This window comes from Pelobates fuscus, chromosome 4 (assembly GCF_036172605.1).
Source record: "Pelobates fuscus isolate aPelFus1 chromosome 4, aPelFus1.pri, whole genome shotgun sequence".
Lineage (NCBI taxonomy): Eukaryota > Metazoa > Chordata > Amphibia > Anura > Pelobatidae > Pelobates > Pelobates fuscus.
Window position 1 is genome coordinate 237,429,887 of NC_086320.1, and position 22,550 is coordinate 237,452,436.

The following is a 22,550-nucleotide window of genomic DNA, read 5'->3' on the forward strand; positions in this document are numbered from 1 at the left end:
TATCGCTGGATTTTATAGCTCCTAATTTCTCCCCCCCATCCACCTCTGTCCCACCCCTGTCTAATCTAGGCCTTCCCATTGACCTGTCCAAGTGGTGTCTCACCCCACCCCCGTCTCTTTCTCGAGCAGTATGGGTGCCTCTATAGCAAGATTATGCATGCCTTACACATTTAGGTAGGTTGTCACATGGGGCAGGTGTCTAGCGTCAGGGTCTGAATTGTGGTCAAGCTATCAGAGGAGTGGGTCTAGCCTGCTGTTTGCGTGCCTCGTCAGGGCGTGGTTTACACTGCAATCGGTAGATAAGCCTTATACAATATACTAAGTCTAACGTGTAACATACGGGAACCTTACAACAGTAAAACATTAAAACATTTTCACCTTTGCGCCCCCCAGTGTGCTTGTCCGTTTGTTCGGGTTTGAGCAATGATCCAGATCAGTGTCCCATCTCCACCCCTGCGTCCCCTCCACCCTAAATGTAGTGTTATCCCGGTAGTCCCATATTAGTTGCGTTATTCCCCATCATTTAGTCCCAAGTTCTGTGTGTGCGTGGTGAAAAGCATAGTACTTATCTGGGTGCTGGGGGTCGCGTCTTGCATCCGGTACCGGTAGAGTCTGCAATCTTATGGGGACTAGGTCAAGACTAAGGTATGGGAAACGTAAAACTGAAAAAGGGCCTTCAACTCTCCCTAAAGAGATTTATTTAGTAAAACAGTCCATCTCGGGAGGGGGGTGGAAGGGTCCTCCTTGTCGGGGCGGGTGTGCCCTCTGCCATTATTCTTCCGGTTCTGCAGGGTCAAGGTGTCTGCGTGCAGTGGGCCGCCTTGGTGAGTCACCTCTGCGGCGTCGTTGTGGTCTCGGTGTTTGAGGTCTTGGCCGTTGTTCTAGCGGTCCGAGGACCCAGTCCGTTATCTCCGTGGGCGGTAGTTCCAGGCGAAGTAGGAATCCCGGGCTTTCCTCCGGCCAGCGCAGAGATACCCACTCGTTCTGGTGTCTTGCAAGTAGGGCAAAGGGAAAACCCCACTTGTAGGGGATATTTCTCTCTCTGAGAAGGGATGTGACGGGTCGTAGGGCCCTGCGCGCTTCCAGCGTGAGCGGTGACAGATCCTGGAACAAGGCCACATCAGCTCCACGGAATCTCCATAGCGGTCTCGTGCGGGCTTTCTGCATTATCTGCTCCTTGTGTTTATAGTGGTGGAGGCAGCATATGGAGTCCCGTGGTGTGCCATCTGGTATCCTGGGCCTGTTCGCCCTGTGGGCACGGTCAAACGTCAGGTCGGCAGGTAAGTCTTCCCCTAAAATGGCCTGGAAGAGGGCCTTCAGCGTGGCCTCAATATCTAGAAAATAATAGTAGAAAAGGGCGGGTGAATGGTAGTGAGACCCAAGTGCAGGCAAGCCTCTGTATACAGGTCACTCCAACCTTAAATAAAGCATGCAAACAAAACGTAGAAAGTACAGGGCGCCACAGTCACTATAAGGGTAATCTGATAAATGGGGTTAAGGAAGAGTAAAAAGTAGAGTGGATAAAATAAGAATTTATTGAAAATATTGAACAATATCAGCACACAATATGTGCAATAGATAAAAGATAAAAAAGAGCCACAATGGGCTACAGGTCCCTTAAGTATAGCAGCTCAATACAATAAAGTACAATGGTGCATACAAATTATGAAAAGTGCAAATGCTAAAGTGCAAAATCAACACAAGTGAAGAGGCAAAAAAAAAAATCACTAATGAAGATTAAAAACAGCACTTAGTCAAATACAAATGCAGCACAACCAATGATAACCAAAGTACATAGAAAAGAGACTGCTACTACCAAAATCATAATTTGCATGCACCATTGTACTTTATTGTATTGAGCTGCTATACTTAAGGGACCTGTAGCCCATTGTGGCTCTTTTATATCTTTTATCTATTGCACATATTGTGTGCTGATATTGTTCAATATTTTCAATAAATTCTTATTTTATCCACTCTACTTTTTACTCTTCCTTAACCCCATTTATCAGATTACCCTTATAGTGACTGTGGCGCCCTGTATTTTCTACGTTTTGTTTGCTGGTCTCAATATCTTCCCCTGCCTGTGGCTCAGGTAGGCCGCGCACGCGGATGTTTGAGCGGCGGCCTCTATTGTCTAGATCTTCCGTTTGCCGTCGTAGGGTGAGCAACATGTTTCCCTGTCTGGTGACCGCTGTGGTTGTGGTTCCCATTCTCCCCATAGTCTCCTGCACATTTCCCTCCAGTGTTTGGAGCCTGCCGCTTTGCACAGTCATTTCAGCCCTCAGGGCTGTTACCTCTAGGCGGATCGCCGCGTGTAGGTCATCTGAGAGGGCGTGGAGGTCCGTTTTCGTGACCATTTGTGCGGCCAGCGCTTTGATATCCGTGCTGATGTCAGTCAGTGTGGGACCGGCTGCCTCTGGGGGTCGCACGTGGTGCGGCGAGTCGGCCATTGTTGCGCCCGCCTGCTCGCGGGATGCGGTTGCCGGAGCCTGCAGGTAATCGTCCATGGGACCTGCCTGGGAGCTTGTAAGGTTGCTCCGGGGTGTCTGGGAGCCGTCTGGGCGTTTTGTGCGTCCCATTTCCAGCCCTCCCTGCTCGGTTAGCGTGCGTATTATGGCTTTGGGAGACGGAGCTCTCAGCTTAGGCTGCCATTCTCCTCTGTGTCCAGGCCACGCCCCAGACTGTAGCTTCTTAACTGTTGTTTTGTTAACACCTTATAAATGCGAAAGGTCTCACATTTTGACAATTTTATCTTCAGGAAGACGAAATTCCATTCTTTTAGAATTGTAAACAGGTATTAGTTTGCAATGCCTTACCCCTTTCAATGCATCCTCAAAAGAAGTGTATTACACAGAAATAATGGAAGTATCCACTTCATCATTCAAAGATGCACCTTGAGAGTAGAATAAATGGTGGATTAGTCTGTAGGTATCTTTCTCTTTCTTGGGAACTAGGTCAAGACTAAGGTATGGGAAACGTAAAACTGAAAAAGGGCCTTCAACTCTCCCTAAAGAGATTTATTTAGTAATCTTGTCTCTAACTACACCTTCTTTTAACTTGACCGAACTAAGATTGTCAACAAACTGAACTGATGAACTACAAACAGGAATTTAGAACCCGTGTAAAAAACCTTCTTCAATTAGCTGCGCTATCTGTTGGTTTGGATAACATTTTAACTAAGGGAGCTGATTTTTTTTTTATTTTTACTGGGGTCCAGGCTCTTAGGAATCTGCTCCCTGACAGCAGCACCCTGTCTCTTAAAGCACCTAAGGAAGGGTGACTCCCAGCACAATTCAGACATTCATGTCTAAATCTGAAAGGATTGGGCCATTTACACTGAGCCTCATTAAATGACCAACAAATGCCCTTAGGATGCAACTGCAACACATTAGCTTGAATCTGAGGTTTATATCGATTCTGTGGAAACCTACTCGGTAACATAATACTTACCCAAGAGCCCACATCCTTCATAACTCATCTCTAATTCCAACGAACAGATAGTTTTTGATCAAATATTTTGTCATAATTGTACCAAGACAATCCACCAAAATTTTTATAAGCCTCCAATACTGACTTTAAATGATGAAAAAGTCCACTAGCTTTATCCAAATGATGTTCGCAATAAAAAATTGCAAAAATACAGAAAGCCTGAAGCCAATTCTTAAAATACTAGGGCACTGGGCGTTTCCTGTCTTTCTCTCTTTCTTGCCTTAACAAAAACTCCTTAGAGGCTGGCAATAAAAAGAGAATCTCAATATATTCATCATTCCATATTTTTTATTTAATGGAATTTGCTAAATGAAAACCTAGTAGTAAAGCTTTGCAAGCTAACGCTTCTTTAAACAAGCTTCTTTAACAGGTGTACTATTCCTGTCAGGTCACTTAACTGTATTAATAAACGTAGGGAACTTATAGGGAACCTTTTATCTTGAACATGTGATTTTTTAACCCAAGCCCCTTTACATTTGCTGAATAGCATATTCTTTAAAAATAGATTTGTTTCCCAGAACTTTAAGGAAAAAGAAAATGCCTAATAACGAAATGTCTAGTGAAAACCTAAATGCACCAGACTGAATTTTATTAATAACAAATAATGACTCGTACCCTGTGTAGTGGGATCAGTAGCGTTGTTATGGGCAAATACAAATATTGTATTTCACAAATTGTGTACTTTGTCTTTAAGAGATATTGCAAATTGACAAGGTGTTAGAAATGGAGCATATTGCTTTTCATACATGTCTCTTTAAGCAAAAACCTTTTACTTACCTTCAGTGCATAATATGTTTACGCCATTTTGTCCCAGACGAAATACAATAACAATAATGCATTAACAAGCATCAAGGCTCTGCTACGACTCTTTCAGTACATAATATACTGTGGTAACCCTAAGTAGATGAAGATGTTCCAACTTTAAGATGCCATCTTGACCTAAGTCAGTGAATCTTCCATGACGTGTACACAGAGGCGGCTCTCTAATTAGGCGGTTTAGGCGGCCGCCTAAGGCCTCGCGCTGGCTGGGGCCTCGCGGCCGCCTAAACCGCCTGTTGGCAGAGTGTGTCAGGTCCTCGGTCAGTGACCGAGGACCTGACACCAGGAGGGGGCCCGGCGGCTTGCCCGGTATGCCGCCGGGTGCGAGGCCCCTCCTTGCTGCCAGGCCGGCCACCGCAGACACTGGTCTGCAGCTCCGCAGTGTGCAGAGCTGCAGACCATGTGACTCGCGAGAATTGGCCAATCAGAGCGTTGCCGCGGGTTACCACGGCAACGCTCTGAAATCTCGCGAGATTCCACGGTCTGCAGCTCTGTGGAGCTGCAGACCGGGAGCAGGGGCCACCGGACCACCAGGGAGCCCACTGGACCACCAGGGAAAGGTAGGCTCTCCCTCCCCATCACCCCCCACCAAACTCAGGCTCACCCCCGACCACCATCAACACCCACCGCCACCCTCAGCCTCACCCCCACAACCCTCAGCCTCACCCCCACCACCCTTAGCCTCACCCCCATCACCCTTAGCTTCACCCCCCACCACCCTCAACCTCACCCCCACCACCCTCAGCCTCACCCCCACCACCCTCAGCCTCCCCACCACCACCATCACCCCCACCACCCTCAGCGTCACCCCCCACCACCATCAACCCCACCACCCTCAGCCTCACCCCCCACCCTCACCCTCACCATCACCCCCCACCACCATCACCCCCCACCACCCTCAGCTTCACCCCCCATCACCCCCCACCACCCTCAGCTTCACCCCCATCACCCCCACCACCCTCAGCCTCACCCCCACCACCATCACCCCCCACCACCCTCAGCCTCACCCCCACCACCATCACCCCCCACCACCCTCAGCCTCACCCCCACCACCATCACCCCCCACCACCCTCAGCCTCACCCCCACCACCATCACCCCCACCACCCTCAGCCTCACCCCCCACCCTCACCATCACCCCCCACCACCATCAACCCCACCACCCTCAGCCTCACCCCTCACCATCACCCCCCACCACCCTCAGCCTCACCCCCCACCCTCACCATCACCCCCCACCACCCTCAGCCTCACCCCCCACCCTCACCATCACCCCCCACCACCCTCAGCCTCACCCCCCACCACCATCACCCCCCACCACCCTCAGCCTCACCCCCACCACCATCACCCCCACCACCCTCAGCCTCACCCCCACCACCCTCAGCCTCACCCCCACCACCATCACCCCCACCACCCTCAGCCTCACCCCCCACCACCACCATCACCCCGCACCACCCTCCGCTTCACCCCCCACCACCATCACCCCCACCACCCTCAGCCTCACCCCACCACCATCACCCCACCCTCAGCCTCACCCCACCACCATCTCCCCACCCTCAGCCTCACCCCCCACCACCCTCAGCCTCACCCCCACCACCCTCAGCTACACCCACCACCACCACCATCAGCTTCACCCCCCCACCACCGTCACCATCACCCCCCACCAACCTCAGCCTCATTCCCCACCACCATCACCCACCATCACCACCCTCAGCCTCACCCCCCACCACCCTCAGCTTAACCCCCACCACCATCACCCCCCACCACCATCACCCCTCCCCACCATCACCCCCACCACCCTCAGCCTCACCCCCACCACCCTCAGCTACACCCACCACCACCGTCACCATCACCCCCCACCACCATCACCCCCACCACCCTCAGCTTCACCCCTGCCCACCCTCAGCTTCACCCCTGCCCACCCTCAGCTTCACCCCTGCCCACCCTCAGCTTCACCCCTGCCCACCCTCAGCCTCACCCCTGCCCACCCTCAGCCTCACCCCCGCCCACCCTCAGCCTCACCCCCGCCCACCCTCAGCCTCACCCCCGCCCACCCACAGCCTCACCCCCACCACCCTCAGCCTCACCCCCACCACCCTCAGCCTCACCATCCCCCATAACCCCCCACCACCCTCAGCCTCACCCCACCCTCAGCTTCACCACCCCTCAGCATCACTCCCCCCACCACCTTCAGCATCACCCCCCCCACCCCCCTCAGCATCACCCCCCACCACCCTCAGCATCACCCCCCACCACCCTCAGCATCACCACCCTCAGCATAACCCTCCGTCACCACCCTCAGCTTCCCCCCACTCACCATCACCCCCTCCTTCTCACATCACCCCCTTCTCACATTACCCCCTCTCACTCTCACATTAGCCCTCCCACTCTCACATTAGCCCTCCCACTCTCACATTAGCCCTCCCACTCTCACATTAGCCCTCCCACTCTCACATTACCCCCCCACTCTCACATTACCCCCCCACTCTCACATTACCCCCCCACTCTCACATTACCCCCTCTCCCTCTCACTCTCACATTACCCCCTCTCACTCTCACATTACCCCCCCACTCTCACATTACCCCCCCACTCTCACATTACCCCCCCACTCTCACATTACCCCCTCTCACTCTCACATTACCCCCTCTCACTCTCACATTACCCCCTCTCACTCTCACATTACCCCCTCTCACTCTCACATTACCCCCTCTCACTCTCACATTACCCCCTCTCACTCTCACATTACCCCCTCTCACTCTCACATTACCCCCTCTCACTCTCACATTACCCCCTCTCACTCTCACATTACCCCCTCTCACTCTCACATTACCCCTCTCACTCTCACATTACCCCCTCTCACTCTCACATTACCCCCCTCTCACTCTCACATTACCCCCCTCTCACTCTCACATTACCCCCCTCTCACTCTCACATTGCCTCACTCTCACTCTCACATTGCCTCACTCTCACATTACCCCCCTCTCACTCTCACATTACCCCCCTCTCACTCACATTACCCCCCTCTCACTCACATTACCCCCCTCTCACTCACATTACCCCCTCTCACTCTCACATTACCCCCTCTCACATTACCCCCTCTCACTCTCACATTACCCCCTCTCACTCTCACATTACCCCCCCCTCACTCTCACATTACCCCCCCTCACTCTCACATTAACCCCCTCACTCTCACATTACCCCCTCTCACTCTCACATTACCCCCTCTCACTCTCACATTACCCCCTCTCACTCTCACATTACCCCCCCCTCACTCTCACATTAACCCCCTCACTCTCACATTAACCCCTCACTCTCACATTAACCCCTCACTCTCACATTAACCCCCTCACTCTCACATTAACCCCCTCACTCTCACATTAACCCCCTCACTCTCACATTAACCCCCTCACTCTCACATTAACCCCCTCACTCTCACATTAACCCCTCTCACTCTCACATTAACCCCTCTCACTCTCACATTAACCCCTCTCACTCTCACATTAACCCCTCTCACTCTCACATTAACCCCTCTCACTCTCACATTAACCCCTCTCACTCTCACATTACTATCACCCCCTGCTCCCTCTCACATTACCATCAACCCCCCGCTCCCTTTCACCATCACCGTCCACTCCCTCTCACCATCACACCCCCCGCTCCCTCTCACCATCAGCTACCCCATACACATAGGGTCTCAGACAAAAACACAAACATGCTCACAGAGACATACATTCGCACACACAAGGATACTCTCTGTCAGACACACTCTCAGGCACATACACAGGTAGACAGTGCGTCAATGTGTATATGTGACACTTTTTTGTTAGTGGGGCCTCATGTTTGCGTTTCGCCTAAGGCCTCATAAAGTCTAGAGCCGCCTCTGCGTGTACACCCTTTAGTTATGGCCTTGTATTTTTACCAGGTTACGGGAGGTCCTAAAATGAATAAACGTTACTTTTTCATATATAAATTACGGTAACCCTAAAATGAAGACACCTAAGGTATAAATAGATGTACTTTTAAATGTTAAGGCACAGAGAGAGGAGAGATTTGGAGACAGACACTGCTCCATCTTAAAATGACAGAGAGGCTGACATGATGACATGTTCAGGAAGGTATGTTAATCTATTAATGATATTTGCAAGCATTTAGTTTAATCTGATAAACTCTGCTATAAATTATTGTAATGGATTTTATATGTCTATATTTATACTTTTATATAATAACTATCTAAAAGACAAAACTTTATTGCTTCCAAGACTATCCTTATGTTATATTGTATTCTAAATTATTTATATATGTTAAATAGAGGATCTCTTACTAATTATATAAAATTATGGCTAAGATATCTGTATGGTTAGCCCTGCTAAGTTCTATACTTAAAGACGTTATAGTGGTAAATAAGGGAACCAGCCGCGGTTAGAGCGTCCTTATTGAGATTAACCATAAACCAGTGCCACTCCTCCCATGCATTCAAATATGCTTTTCATGTGATTGATGATAACGATAGACTCAACAATTGGCTTATCAGGGCGAACCTAGCTCGCAAGCTAACGCTTCTTTAAACGAGTTTCTTTAACAGGTGTACTATTCCTGTCAGGTCACTTAACTGTATTAATAGATGTAGTTGTATGTGACAACTTCCCAAACCCATCCTGTAACCAAGCCAAAGCTGAACTACCAGCTTTACCCTGTGTAGCCTAAAGTAAAAACTCCAGAGACTCTCCTAGCTTAGCCTGCTGAGAAAACCCAGGAAAGGACTCACCAGTCGAATTATCTGCTCCGGCCAAAGGCATAGCAGACGAGGTACCGGCTTGTCCATCATCTTCAATAACCGGCACTCACCCAGCTTCAGAAAACTGACAGGATTTCTTCTTTCATTTTCCTGCAATTGTCAACTTGGTAGATGGGGAATAAATCACTCTTGATTTACAAACTCTTTTCTTCCTACCTTGAAGCATACTTCTGTCACTCAGGCTTATGGACATTTGAGGCTCCTCCTCAGAGTCTTCCCCTTTTGAAGCCTCCTCCTCAGGCTCCATAATGTCCACTACTGATAAGTCCTGTGGACGTGATTTAACTTGTGAGGAAGGGGCAGTCAACAAGCACTGCATGAGCCATTCAGCACCTCCACTGCTGAATGCCCTCTTCTTAATTTCTTCAAGTAAGTGCTCCATAGCTGCAATTTTATTAAAACTAAACTAATTTTCTAAACAAACAGCTGAGCAAATAGGGAGACGGGAGAAAACAGGTCCTAATTACTTTACCCCTCCTCTTTTTGGCACCAACTGCTACCTCAGGGTGCTTATATATTGCAGTTTCCCCACTTTACAGTGCCCTCATAGACAAGTGCTCCTGTTTGAAATGTCCATGAGGTTATTGCAAAGATTGTTTCAGATGCCCTTGCGATGTCCTGGTTTCCTGCCGATGTCCTGGTTTCCTGATAAGTGGCTATTACCAGCCTATATAAACCCTGCCTTGTTGGTAACTCGTGGTCAGATCGTTGTTCCTGTTCCTGTTTTGGTTTCACTGCTATTCATCTGACTCCTGTTTTTTTCCTCTGCTCGTCTACCGTTTTTGCCTGATTGCTGCCTGTCCTGACTACTGATATTGACCTTGACTACTCTCTTTGGATTTGCTCTTGCCTGTACTGCGTTCCTGGAAGCACTGGTTATTATCAGCCCCAGTGCACTGTTTCACAGCCTTGGGGATTTCTGCATTGAGTCCCCTTGGCTTGTGTGGTATTGCAAAGGGTGCTTTAACTCTGCGTGTCGGACTCCCACTCCAGGTAAGATCCCTGACATTACGATCTGACCATATGGAGTCCGCAGAGTTGAAGACTACCGTTGAAGCCTTGACCCAGCAAGTTTCCCTGCTCACCCAGGCTTTGCAGGGCTTACAGCAGGAGCTGGCTTCCCTTAAAGGGAAAGTACCCTATGATTCTGGACTTTCTGAACTGCTGGTTGCTTTACCCGAGAAACTTTCTGGGACCCGGTCTAAGTATGATACCATCAAAGTGGATTGCGAGGTCCAGTTCTCTCTGAGACCATTTACCTATGCCACGGACTTTATTAAAGTGAGGACAGCGATTACCTTGATGTCGGGGCACCCTTTGGGTCCACCAGCTGTTAATTACCAAAAGCCCAATCCTGGATTCCTGGGAGTCATTTATTCGGTCCCTGGGTTTACAATGCAACATGACACAAAAATCCTATGTTCCTAGATCACCACCTGTTGCTTCACATATATTGCTTCCCGGACTGGACTATACTGCCCCTTCCACTCGGACTGGTGTTACTGCAAGCTCTACCGCTTCCAAGTCTCCCAAAGCGCCTGAGACATGATTTTCGTCTGGCAGGGAGGATGAGGAACCTATGGAGATTGGACTGGTCTCGCTCCGTCTGTCATCCCTCCTTCTTGCTCTTTCTTGGGATGACAGACGGAGCACATAGACTATGTTTTTATTGTGGGGAGAGGAAACATTTAATTTCTTTTTGTCCTATTTGCCCATCTAGGCCTCAGGTTCTCCGTCTGGGTACTGCTCTTGCGTATCCTATGAGACCTGTCTGCCAACATGTTGGCTGTCCTTGCTTGTCCACTCTGACCAATCATCACCCTCCTACAGTTGTTGCTCCTGAGGTCTTGCAGGAATCTGTCTTGAAGAAACCTGAGATCCCTATTTCTACCAAGATTCTGTTTCTGAAAAGGCGAATACCACAACCACTGAATGTCCTGTCGAGAAAGACCCTCCTCCTGGCTGTACTTATGCCTCTAATGGTAGTCTAGTTCTTAAAGAGGACTTATAAGTCTTTGAAAGGGCTCTTCAAGCAATGTCCTCCGCTCCTGCTGGTAACACCAAAACCAAGAAGTAACCTTCTGGGCCATAAGTTGCTTTACTCTTCTCGCCTAATGGCGTCTTTGAAAGGAGGGTGATGTCAGGGTCATCATTCATGCCTTACACAATAATGTGGGTCTGGCTGGGGGATTGAACCGGAGTCTCCGGCATGCCAGTCAGTGACCTTATCCTTGGGTCCACGCATCTTTTGTTATTTTGAGTAACGAGTTGTATCCTGTTATCTGAATCTCTAGTCCTGGACATTTGCATACCTGTTCCTGTTTTCCTGATAAGTGGCTATTACCAGCCTATATAAACCCTGCCTTGTTGGTAACTCGTGGTCAGATTGTTGTTCCTGTTCCTGTTTTGGTTTCACTGCTATTCATCTGACTCCTGGTTTTGTTCCTCTGCTCGTCTACCGTTTTGCCTGATTGCTGCCTGTCCTGACTACTGATATTGACATTGACTGCTCTCTTTGGATTTGCCCTTGCCTGTACTGCGTTCCTGGAAGCACTGGTTATTATCAGCCCCAGTGCACTGTTTCAAAGCCTTGGGGATTTCTGCATTGAGTCCCCTTGGCTTGTGTCGTATTGCAAAGGGTGTTTTAACTCTGCGTGTCGGACTCCCACTCCAGGTAAGATCCCGGACAGTACCATCTTTAAGGTGTAAGTTGCTTGTGCATTCTTTACCCTCAAGTGCATTTATCTACATTAAATGTAATCTGTCATTTGTGTGCCCAGGCCCCCAATCTATCTAAATCCCTCTGCAGCGAAATAATATTCACATAAATCACAAAAACTCACTACACAAATAGGACTGGCACCCTAAGGGACTTCAAAGTATTATTATGGCACAATGCTACTAAATGGTTACATACCCCTGGTATAAAGTAATTTTTTCCACTGGGCAAATAATGGTCATATGTCGCTTATTAGCAAATGATAGATTGTAATGTAAAAGCTTAGTAATAAAACACACATCTATACAAACACGTGAGGTTAGGAACTACACATATTCTGATGTATAAGGGTCATTATAAAGAAAATATATAATTGTGATTACATCAGTCTTGGTTGTTGCTTCACTCATATACGTTCAGGAAAAAAAGTAGTTTAACTTTTGCCTATATTTTATTTGCTTCTGTTTTTCCTCCAGATAAACCTTGTGGTGACCCTCCTTCATTTCTTCACACAATCTTATATGGCCACACAGGATTTGAAATGGGAGATGAGCTGCTCTATGTCTGTTCCCATGGTTATGTGATGGGTAAAGGAGAATCAGCATTTACTTTACTGTGTGATAGCTGTGGAAAATGGTATGGACATGTACATGCCTGTGTCAAAGGTGAGCAAGTACAGCAACAATCAGTTTTACAATTTATAAGTGCGATGACATAGAACTACAGAGTGCTATGGATGTAAGAAACATGTTCAATTAAAACGTATACAATCATGCAACATGAAAAATATAAAATGAAACAGAAACTAGTTTGCTAATAGTAGGCCACTTAAAACATTTAGATCCTTTTGCTTTGCTCTACACATATGTATAATACCAATCAAATTGACAGCCTTATCCTTTATTATTTCAGTCAGTGGTAGAGAGTGACACGGTACAGGAATTGTTTTGTGCAAACGTGGCCAAAAGGTACAGCTCCCTAATTACTTTGCCAGGTGGGGATCTCCAATCTGCCCATTTTTGCAGGGTCATATTTGTGAGTGTTGAATGTAAGTATGTTTTTGTATGGAGTATGTGTGTGTGAATCTATGGGTGTTTTATGAGTAGAAAATGTAGTTGTGTGTTTGTATATTGTTACAATCAGTGGTGTATTCTGGTTTTGTGCTGCCCTAGGCACGACAAAACCCGGGCAACCCCCCCTTCCAAATTTCTCTTCCTGACAGACACACGCTCTCACTGATGCATGCACTGACATACACTCCCTTACAGATACAGTCATTGTCACACACACTGTTTAACCATCACACACTTTTACTGAAACACACACTCACTCAGTCTCAGTTACACACACTCACATTCACCGACAGACACACGTATACACTAACTGACAGACATGCATACACATTTACTGACAGACGCACACTGACAAACACACATGCACACTCACTGACAGACATACATACACTGTGTCAGACACACATTCACTGACAGACATGCACATTCACTGACAGAAATACACTCTCAGTGACAGACACGCATACATACACTGACAGACACACATACACATTCACTAACAAACACATACACACTCACTGACAGACATATATACGCACAGTGTCAGACACACACATTCACTGACAGACACACATACACTAGCTGACAGACACACACACACTCACAGACATACACATTCACTGACAGAGATATTCTCTGTGACCGACACGCTGAAACACGCATACATACACTGACAGACACGCATACACACACTGACACATGCATACACACACTCTCAGTGACAGATACACAAACACACTGTCAGATGCACACACTGACAGACACACATACACACTCACTGACAAACACATATACACTCTCAGTGACAGACACACACACTCACTAACAGACACACTCACAATATTTTTTTACTAATATAACTTTTTAAGGTGTGGGATTGTATTCTTCCCTGGGGTCCAGTGGGGCTGGGTTGGAAGACACGGGCAGGCGGTCGGGGAGACAGGCACACAGTGGAGGCAGCGAGGGAGCTCTGATCCTCCTGCTCAGCTCCCTCGCGCGCCTCTTAGTGATGCCGGAGTAAGGTCATATTCCGGCTCTGGCATCACTGAGCAGGAAGAGCTCAGGGGAGAGTGCTCCCTTGCCGCCCGCCTCCTGCATCAGATGCCAGCCTTGTGGGTGACCAGCCGGCCAGCTGCTGGGCACCCCAGGACAAGAGGCTGGCAAGGCATCTTCCAGGGCGATTAGGGGGTGGCTTTTTTTGCTGTCCCCTGAAAGTGCCACCCAAGGCAAATGCCTTGTCAGCCTTGCGCTAGCGCTGGTTACAGTGGTTATTTGTGTGTAGTGTTTGTATGTATTGTTGGCATTTGAATGCGGGGATGTGCTTCTATATAATGTTGGCATTTGAATACAGTGATATGTTTGTATGTAGTATTTGCATTTGATTGCGTTGATAACTCTCCAGTTTCTCTCCTCCTCAGTTTTTGGCTTCTGTTCAGTCTCCTTCCCTCCGAGGCTCTGAAAGCTGGGAGGAAGTGACCCTTATTCAAATTCTCCCAGCACCAAGGTCAAATTGCTGATCTGATAGGGACCGGTCTCTGATAAAGCACTGTGGCATCCACAAGGGGCCTCTGATCAAACATACATATCGGGTGGCTCTAAGTTCATGGGTACCCAATGGGCACTCCCAACTTGTGCACCCCGGCCTCACCACTGGCACAGAACCCCTTGTGAAATGCAGAATACCAGGGGAGGTGTGGCTAGGGCTGCATACACAAAATGATTAAACCTCTTTGGGACAGAATTGAGCAATTGCACAGGAGCATGATATATACACCAAAACCACTGCACTAAGGTGAAGTTGTTTTGGTGCTTAGAATGTCCATTTAAGGAATACATAGAGGCCCAATGACACGCTACCCTTTCATCAACCCAATGGCCTGTGGATCAGTGAGTAATAAGTAATGCTTGGGCAGAGGATACAAATTCCTCAGGCCCTAGTACAGCTCCAAGTTTCTTCCAAAAGGAAACTAGAGGAGGTCTTTACTGGTTACGGGACTGGACATCCCTTGGTCCCCAATTGAAAGAATATATAAACATAGCATGCAGATAAGAACCATTCAGCCAATCTAGTCTGCCCAGTTTTCTAAATACTTTAATTAGTCCCTGACCTTATCTTATACAGTTGCAAGAAAAAGTATGTGAACCCTTTGGAATGATATGGATTTCTGCACAAATTGGTCATAAAATGTGATCTGATCATCATCTAAGTCACAACAATAGACAATCACAGTCTGCTTAAACTAATAACACACAAAGAATGAAATGTTGTCATGTTTTTATTGAACACACCATGTAAACATTCACAGTGCAGGTGGAAAAAGTATGTGAACCCCTAGACTAATGACATCTCCAAGAGCTAATTGGAGTGAGATGTCAGCCAACTGGAGTACAATCAATTAATTGAGATTGGAGGTGTTGGTTACAGCTGCCCTGCCCTATAAAAAACACACACCAGTTCTGGGTTTGCTTTTCACAAGAAGCATTGCCTGATGTGAATGATGCCTCGCACAAAAGAGCTCTCAGAAGATCTACGATTAACAATTGTTGACTTGCATAAAGCTGGAAAGGGTTATAAAAGTATCTCCAAAAGCCTTGCTGTTCATCAGTCCACGGTAAGACAAATTGTCTATAAATGGAGAAAGTTCAGCACTGCTGCTACTCTCCCTAGGAGTGGCCGTCCTGTAAAGGTGACTGCAAGAGCACAGCGCAGACTGCTCAATGAGGTGAAGAAGAATCCTAGAGTGTCAGCTAAAGACTTACAAAAGTCACTGGCAAATGCTAACAACCCTGTTAGCGAATCTACAATAGGAGAACTTAAGGCCATCTGTCTACCAGCTGAAGCTCAACAGAAGATGGGTGTTGCAACAGGACAATGACACAAAGCATAGAAGTAAATCAACAACAGAATGGCTTAAACAGAAGAAAATACAACTTCTGAAGTGGCCCAGTCAGAGTCCTGACCTCAACCCGATTGAGATGCTATGGCATGACCTCAAGAAAGCGATTCACACCAGACATCCCAAGAATATTGCTGAACTGAAACAGTTCTGTAAAGATGAATGGTCAAGAATTACTCCTGACCGTTGTGCACGTCTGATCTGCAACTACAGGAAACGTTTGGTTGAAGTTATTGCTACCAAAGGAGGTTCAACCAGTTATTAAATCCAAGGGTTCACATACTTTTTCCACCTGCACTGTGAATGTTTACATGGTGTGTTCAATAAAAACATGACAACATTTCATTATTTGTGTGTTTATTAGTTTAAGCAGACTGTGATTGTCTATTGTTGTGACTTAGATGATGATCAGATCACATTTTATGACCAATTTGTACAGAAATCCATATCATTCCAAAGGGTTCACATACTTTTTCTTGCAACTGTATATCTAGGAGAGCCTTATGCCTATCCCACGCATGCTTAAAGTCCTTCACTGTGTTAACCTCTACCACTTCAGCTGGAAGGCTATGCCATGCATTCACTACCCTCTTAGTAAAGTAATACTTCCTATTATTATTTTCAATATCCTGCTCACATTTGATTACTTTCCAAAGTTTTGTGTCATCTGCAAACACTGAAACATGACTTTCAATGCCTATTTCAAGATCATTTATAAATGTTAAATAGAAGCGGTCCCAAAACAGAATCCTGAGGGACACCACTTACCACTTTTGTCCAGCCTGAAAATTTACCATTAATGAAAACTCGTTGTACTCTATCCTTAAGTCAATGTTCTACCCAAGAACAAGAATAATCATCTAGACCAATTTATTTTAGTTTGAAGTTACAGTTGGTTGTCAATCTTTTTTCCCTTATGTCCTCTTGTTGTGGTAGTTTTTCTTCTTTTAAATATAGTCTCCTCCTTTACTGTGTTGATCTCCCTATATGTATTTAAATGTTTCTATCATGTCTCGTCTTTCCTCCAAGCTATACATGTTAAGATCCTTTAACCTTACTTTGTAATTTTATCCTGCAATCCATGAACCAGTTTAGTAGCCCTTCTCTGAACTCTCTCTAAAGTATCAATATCCTTCTGGAGATACGGTCTCCAGGGTTCTGTACAATGGCATGAGCACTTCCCTCTTTCTACTGCCAATACCTCTCCCTATACAACCAAGCATTCTGCTAGCATTTCCTGCTGCTCTATTACATTGTCTGACTACCTTTGAGTCATCTGAGATAATTACCCCCTAAATCCTTTTCCTCAGATGTTGTGGTTAGCACGGTTTCAAATATTCTGTACTCTGCCCTTGGGTTTTTACATCCAAGATGCATTATCTTGCACTTATCCACATTAAATGTCAGCTGCCACAACTCTGACCATTTTTCTAGTTTACCTAAATCATTTGCCATTTGGCTTATCCCTCCTTTAACATTAACCATGTTACATATCTTAGTATCATCAGCAAAAAGACATACCTTTCTATCAAGACCTTCTGCAATATCACTAATGAAAATATTAAAGAGAATGGGTCCAAGTACAGATTCCTGAGGTACCCCACTGGTGACAAGCCCATGCTTTTGAATATACTCCATTGACTACACCCCTCTGTTGCCTGTCATTCAGCCACTACCTTACCCATTCAACAATATTGAAATCCAAACTTTAAGATTGCAGTTTATTGATAAGCCTTCTACAGGGAGTGCAGCATTATTAGGCAAGTTGTATTTTTGAGGATTAATTTTATTATTGAACAACAACCATGTTCTCAATGAACCCAAAAAACTAATTAATATCAAAGCTGAATATTTTTGGAAGTAGTTTTTAGTTTTAGCTATTTTAGGGGGATATCTGTGTGTGCAGGTGACTATTCATGTGCATAATTATTAGGCAACTTAACAAAAAACAAATATATACCCATTTCAATTATTTATTTTTACCAGTGAAACCAATATAACATCTCAACATTCACAAATATACATTTCTGACATTCAAAAACAAAACAAAAACAAATCAGTGACCAATATAGCCACCTTTCTTTGCAAGGACACTCAAAAGCTTGCCATCCATGGATTCTGTCAGTGTTTTGATCTGTTCACCATCAACATTGCGTGCAGAAGCAACCACAGCCTCCCAGACACTGTTCAGAGAGGTGTACTGTTTTCCCTCCTTGTAAATCTCACATTTGATGATGGACTACAGGTTCTCAATGGGGTTCAGATCAGGTGAACAAGGAGGCCATGTCATTAGATTATCTTCTTTTATACCCCTTCTTGCCAGCCACGCTGTGGAGTACTTGGACGCGTGTGATGGAGCATTGTCCTGCATGAAAATCATGTTTTTCTTGAAGGATGCAGACTTCTTCCTGTACCACTGCTTGAAGAAGGTGTCTTCCAGAAACTGGCAGTAGGACTGGGAGTTGAGCTTGACTCCATCCTCAACCCGAAAAGGCCCCACAAGCTCATCTTTGATGATACCAGCCCAAACCAGTACTCCACCTCCACCTTGCTGGCGTCTGAGTCGGACTGGAGCTCTCTGCCCTTTACCAATCCATCCATCTGGCCCATCAAGACTCACTCTCATTTCATCAGTCCATAAAACCTTAGAAAAATCAGTCTTGAGATATTTCTTGGCCCAGTCTTGACGTTTCAGCTTGTGTGTCTTGTTCAGTGGTGGTCGGCTTTCAGCCTTTCTTACCTTGGCCATGTCTCTGAGTATTGCACACCTTGTGCTTTTGGGCACTCCAGTGATGTTGCAGCTCTGAAATATGGCCAAACTGGTGGCATCTTGGCAGCTGCATGCTTGACTTTTCTCAGTTCATGGGCAGTTATTTTGCGCCTTGGTTTTTCCAAACGCTTCTTGCGACCCTGTTGACCATTTTGAATGAAACGCTTGATTGTTCGATGATCACGCTTCAGAAGCTTTGCAATTTTAAGAGTGCTGCATCCCTCTGCAAGATATCTCACTATTTTTGACTTTTCTGAGCCTGTCAAGTCCTTCTTTTGACCCATTTTGCCAAAGGAAAGGAAGTTGCCTAATAATTATGCACACCTGATATAGGGTGTTGATGTCATTAGACCACACCCCTTCTCATTACAGAGATGCACATCACCTAATATGCTTAATTGGTAGTAGGCTTTCAAGCCTATACAGCTTGGAGTAGGACAACATGCATAAAGAGGATGATGTGGTCAAAATACTGATTTGCCTAATAATTCTGCACTCCCTGTATGTGCAACAGTGTCAAAAGCCTTACTGAAATCTAGGTAAGCAATGTCTACTGCACCACCCTGATCTATTATTTTAATTACCCAATCAAAAAAAAACAAAGATTAGTTTGGCATGATCCCCCTGAAGTAAACCCATGTTGTCTCTGATCTTGAAATCCATGTGAGAGATTTGTATTAAGGCATATGTGCTTTTGTAACCCTGACCTATCACTCTTTCCTGGACCTTTTTTTGGACTGAGGGATTTGCAAACCACCTAACCCAGCATTACTTATTACATTTCAGTAACTAATTAAAAATTATCATCACTTTATGTCAACTCAGTTATTTTGGATAATGTATCTGTCATGGGTTTGTGAGTCTATTGTTCTTATTCCTTCACTCCTTCACTAGTCCTAATTCCAGATGTGCTAAATATAGTGAAAGTATTCCCTTTGTGTAGAGTTTCCCCAATATAATGGACGCAAAGTCGTATAAGGGTAAAAGCAGCAATCTGAACTTTATTAGGCCACACTCGGCTTCTTATGCAGTGCCCCTAACATGGGGTTTCTAATACAAAATCACAGGGGTTTCCTTCCCACAAGCCATTGTGTTTGAGAGACAATTGAGCTTCAATTAAGCTAATCCAAATATGTCTCAAATAGGAAAACTTAAATACAATTTTTACACATCACAAAAATAAATGACAACAGCATCAGAACCCCCATAAAATTATATTCCTGAATAGCCATGATCTGAGCGCACACCATATCCAGATCGGTTGAGTAAAACTAAAGTTATGTTCGTGCATATATGAACTGAGCTACTCTGTAAGGTGTGAGAAGTCACACATAAGTGGCCTGGAAGTCTGGACATAATTGGGTCAAGACATAACTTAATTTCCTGCTGGACACCAAGACACATAGCACAATAGCTTTTATATAATACAATTAACATAATAGCTTTTATCCAGATCAACATTTTACATAGTAACTCAACATTAATACAATGTACCCCCATATCATATATATCATTTTAAAGTCTGTGACCAGGCACATAGTCTGTGGGCAGGCGGCTAGCTGTAATGCCTCTCTAGCAGGCTGTGGCACTGGAGCTTCTGTGACAATATCTATGCTGAATTTGGGGAATTTGTTACATCTGCTCAATTTGATATATTCACCATGTTGCCAATGTTCAAGTATTTGAGTACACAATATACAGTTTATAGGACTCTATATATGTTAACTTTTGATTAATTTGTTTGATATATTGATTTTATTTCTAAATGCATTTCAGATGAGACAGAAACATTTATTGACTATGAGGACAACTTAAATGACGATAAAGATGTACCAGATTTTGAATCATATAATGAAGAGGAAGATTATGATGATGGCTACAATGAGCAACATGAGTTGTCTCTTAACATTCATAATGAACAAAATGCTCATTTGGAAGATGCAAGAGACCCAACATCTATAGAAAAAGCCAATAAGAGACCAACAGAAGCTCCATTTTCATTAAGTCAAACACATCTCTTTTGGTTTTCTCCAGAAGTCATTAGTGGGATTAAATCTGAGATGGAGCAGCATGATATCACTAAAACACATTTAAATAATATCAAATACATGGGAATACAAACTGATAATCATGATCACGTAAACAGCCAACATATGACTTACAAAGATCATCCAATGTATACTTCAGAAAAGAAAAATAATACCAAAGCCAACAAAAATGTATCTGAAAACACAAACAGTTCTTTTTTAAATGGCTATACTACTCGAGTTACTACTCAAAGTATTGATGGTTCTGTGGAAACAGAAGACATTTCCCTGGTAACGTTTAAAACTGTATTAAGTAACATTGATTCAACTGCACTTTCTGCTAACACAGATTTGAATGGCGTAGCTACAGCTTTCCCAACACCAACAACACTTGGCAACAGTCAAGCAGTAGTACAACCTGAATCAACCATTGTTCCTGAAAACAGAAACTCTGATGAAGTAAATAATGACAGTAGTAGTATGGGATATCACACTAGCAATCTAAAATTTATAGATGATGAATCTATGTTACCAACTGTTCATGATGCTTCAGAGTCCATTCCCACAGTAGATTACCATAAAGTAAACGTAGACTCGACTATATTATTAGCAAACATTTATGACCTACTTATACAGTCAACTCCCTCGGAAATAGAGTTTACTGTGGGCCAGAATTCCAAGACATTTGAAGAAGACATCTCAGAAGGAAAACAAATGGTCTCTACAGTTCAGCCATGTCTAGGAGATGAATGTTTGCAAGTTTCTAAAGGTCAATTGATTGCCATTATTGTGGTTATAATTTGTTTACTCTTGTTGTTAACAATCATGGCAGTTTGGTGTTATAAAAAACAGCACAAGAGTTCAGTATACAACTTGAATGGAAACAGACACCTCCAACATATTGAAATGTAGAAAATATGAAAAACTCTACATTACTTATGACAAGAGAAAAAATGTTGTCAATTAATTCCGATGTCTTTATTTCAAGATGGATTAATGTAGTTTACGATTTGATGTAGTTTATATTTTGATTCTTTATTTTTAGTGAGTCAACTGCAAAAAAACAAATATAGTGAATCATAGCTTTTCAAAATATCAATATGATTAATGTGATCATGAAACATTACTAAAAGGTTGATTGGAAAGTTTAGGATGTGAAATTACTAGGTTAGACTTTACATAAATACATATTTTGTTTTTGAAACAACAATATGGTAACAATTGTATAAACCAACAAATTGGCAAAGGTTCTCATTGTGAATGGTAGTGATGCAAATACAATGTAAGGATGAGTGAGACATATTTGTAGTAAGAGGATTACATGCTATGGATAAAGTGTAGAGAGGATTTATGTTTTACATTTATGTTTTTATATTTGGATGCTAGAGAGCATTTTGGTACTTACCTTTCAAGTTAGTTCAGTAGCTTTCAATCTGTTTACCTTTTAATAGAGCACAACATACAGCTGTTGCTCTGCAAAATAACTATTAGTATTTACCAAAGGAAAAGTTCTACTTAATTAGAAGTGTAAAATATTATACACAGTGTACCCCAAATTGGAGTGAGTTATGGAAAACTTGAAACAATTGTAGTGATTATGCTGCCAGAAGTTCCTAGGTGCTGTTTGTTGGTAATCTGTCTACCAAATTGTATGTTTGACACTTGGCTGTGTTGGGTAGAATCATTACCTTCAGGCTTTTTGCTGTAAGCACTGTATTTTCAGAGATAATGCAGTGTTTACATTACAGCCTAGTGATAACTTCACTGGCCACTCCTCAGATAGCTGTTAGAGATCCTTCCTGGGTCATGGATAAAGTTTATTTATCTACTACCATGACCTTTTATATTATTAATTCCTTTACTATTTTAATAAAGTGTTATGCTAATTAGTTTGGTCATGTGACTGTGATGTCACCAAAACGGCTATTTGTTTCATTTTAGCACCCTATTTAAGCAGCTATGGTC

General features: G+C 44.6%; 1 protein-coding gene across 2 annotated transcripts in view; it reads left to right on the plus strand.

The window, feature by feature from the left end:
* SUSD5 (sushi domain containing 5) overlaps positions 1-21,650 on the plus strand; it is a 97,618-nt gene extending 75,968 nt beyond the window's left edge. The window contains exons 4-5 of one of the 2 annotated variants that reach the window (XM_063450605.1): positions 12,295-12,483; positions 20,335-21,650. In XM_063450605.1, coding sequence (XP_063306675.1) covers positions 12,295-12,483; positions 20,335-21,497 — 1,352 coding nt within the window. In that variant the 3' untranslated portion in view covers positions 21,498-21,650. The remainder of the gene's footprint in view (positions 1-12,294; positions 12,484-20,334) is intronic. The other variant, XM_063450606.1, reaches the window with a different exon arrangement.
* The last annotated feature ends 900 nt before the right edge of the window (positions 21,651-22,550 follow it).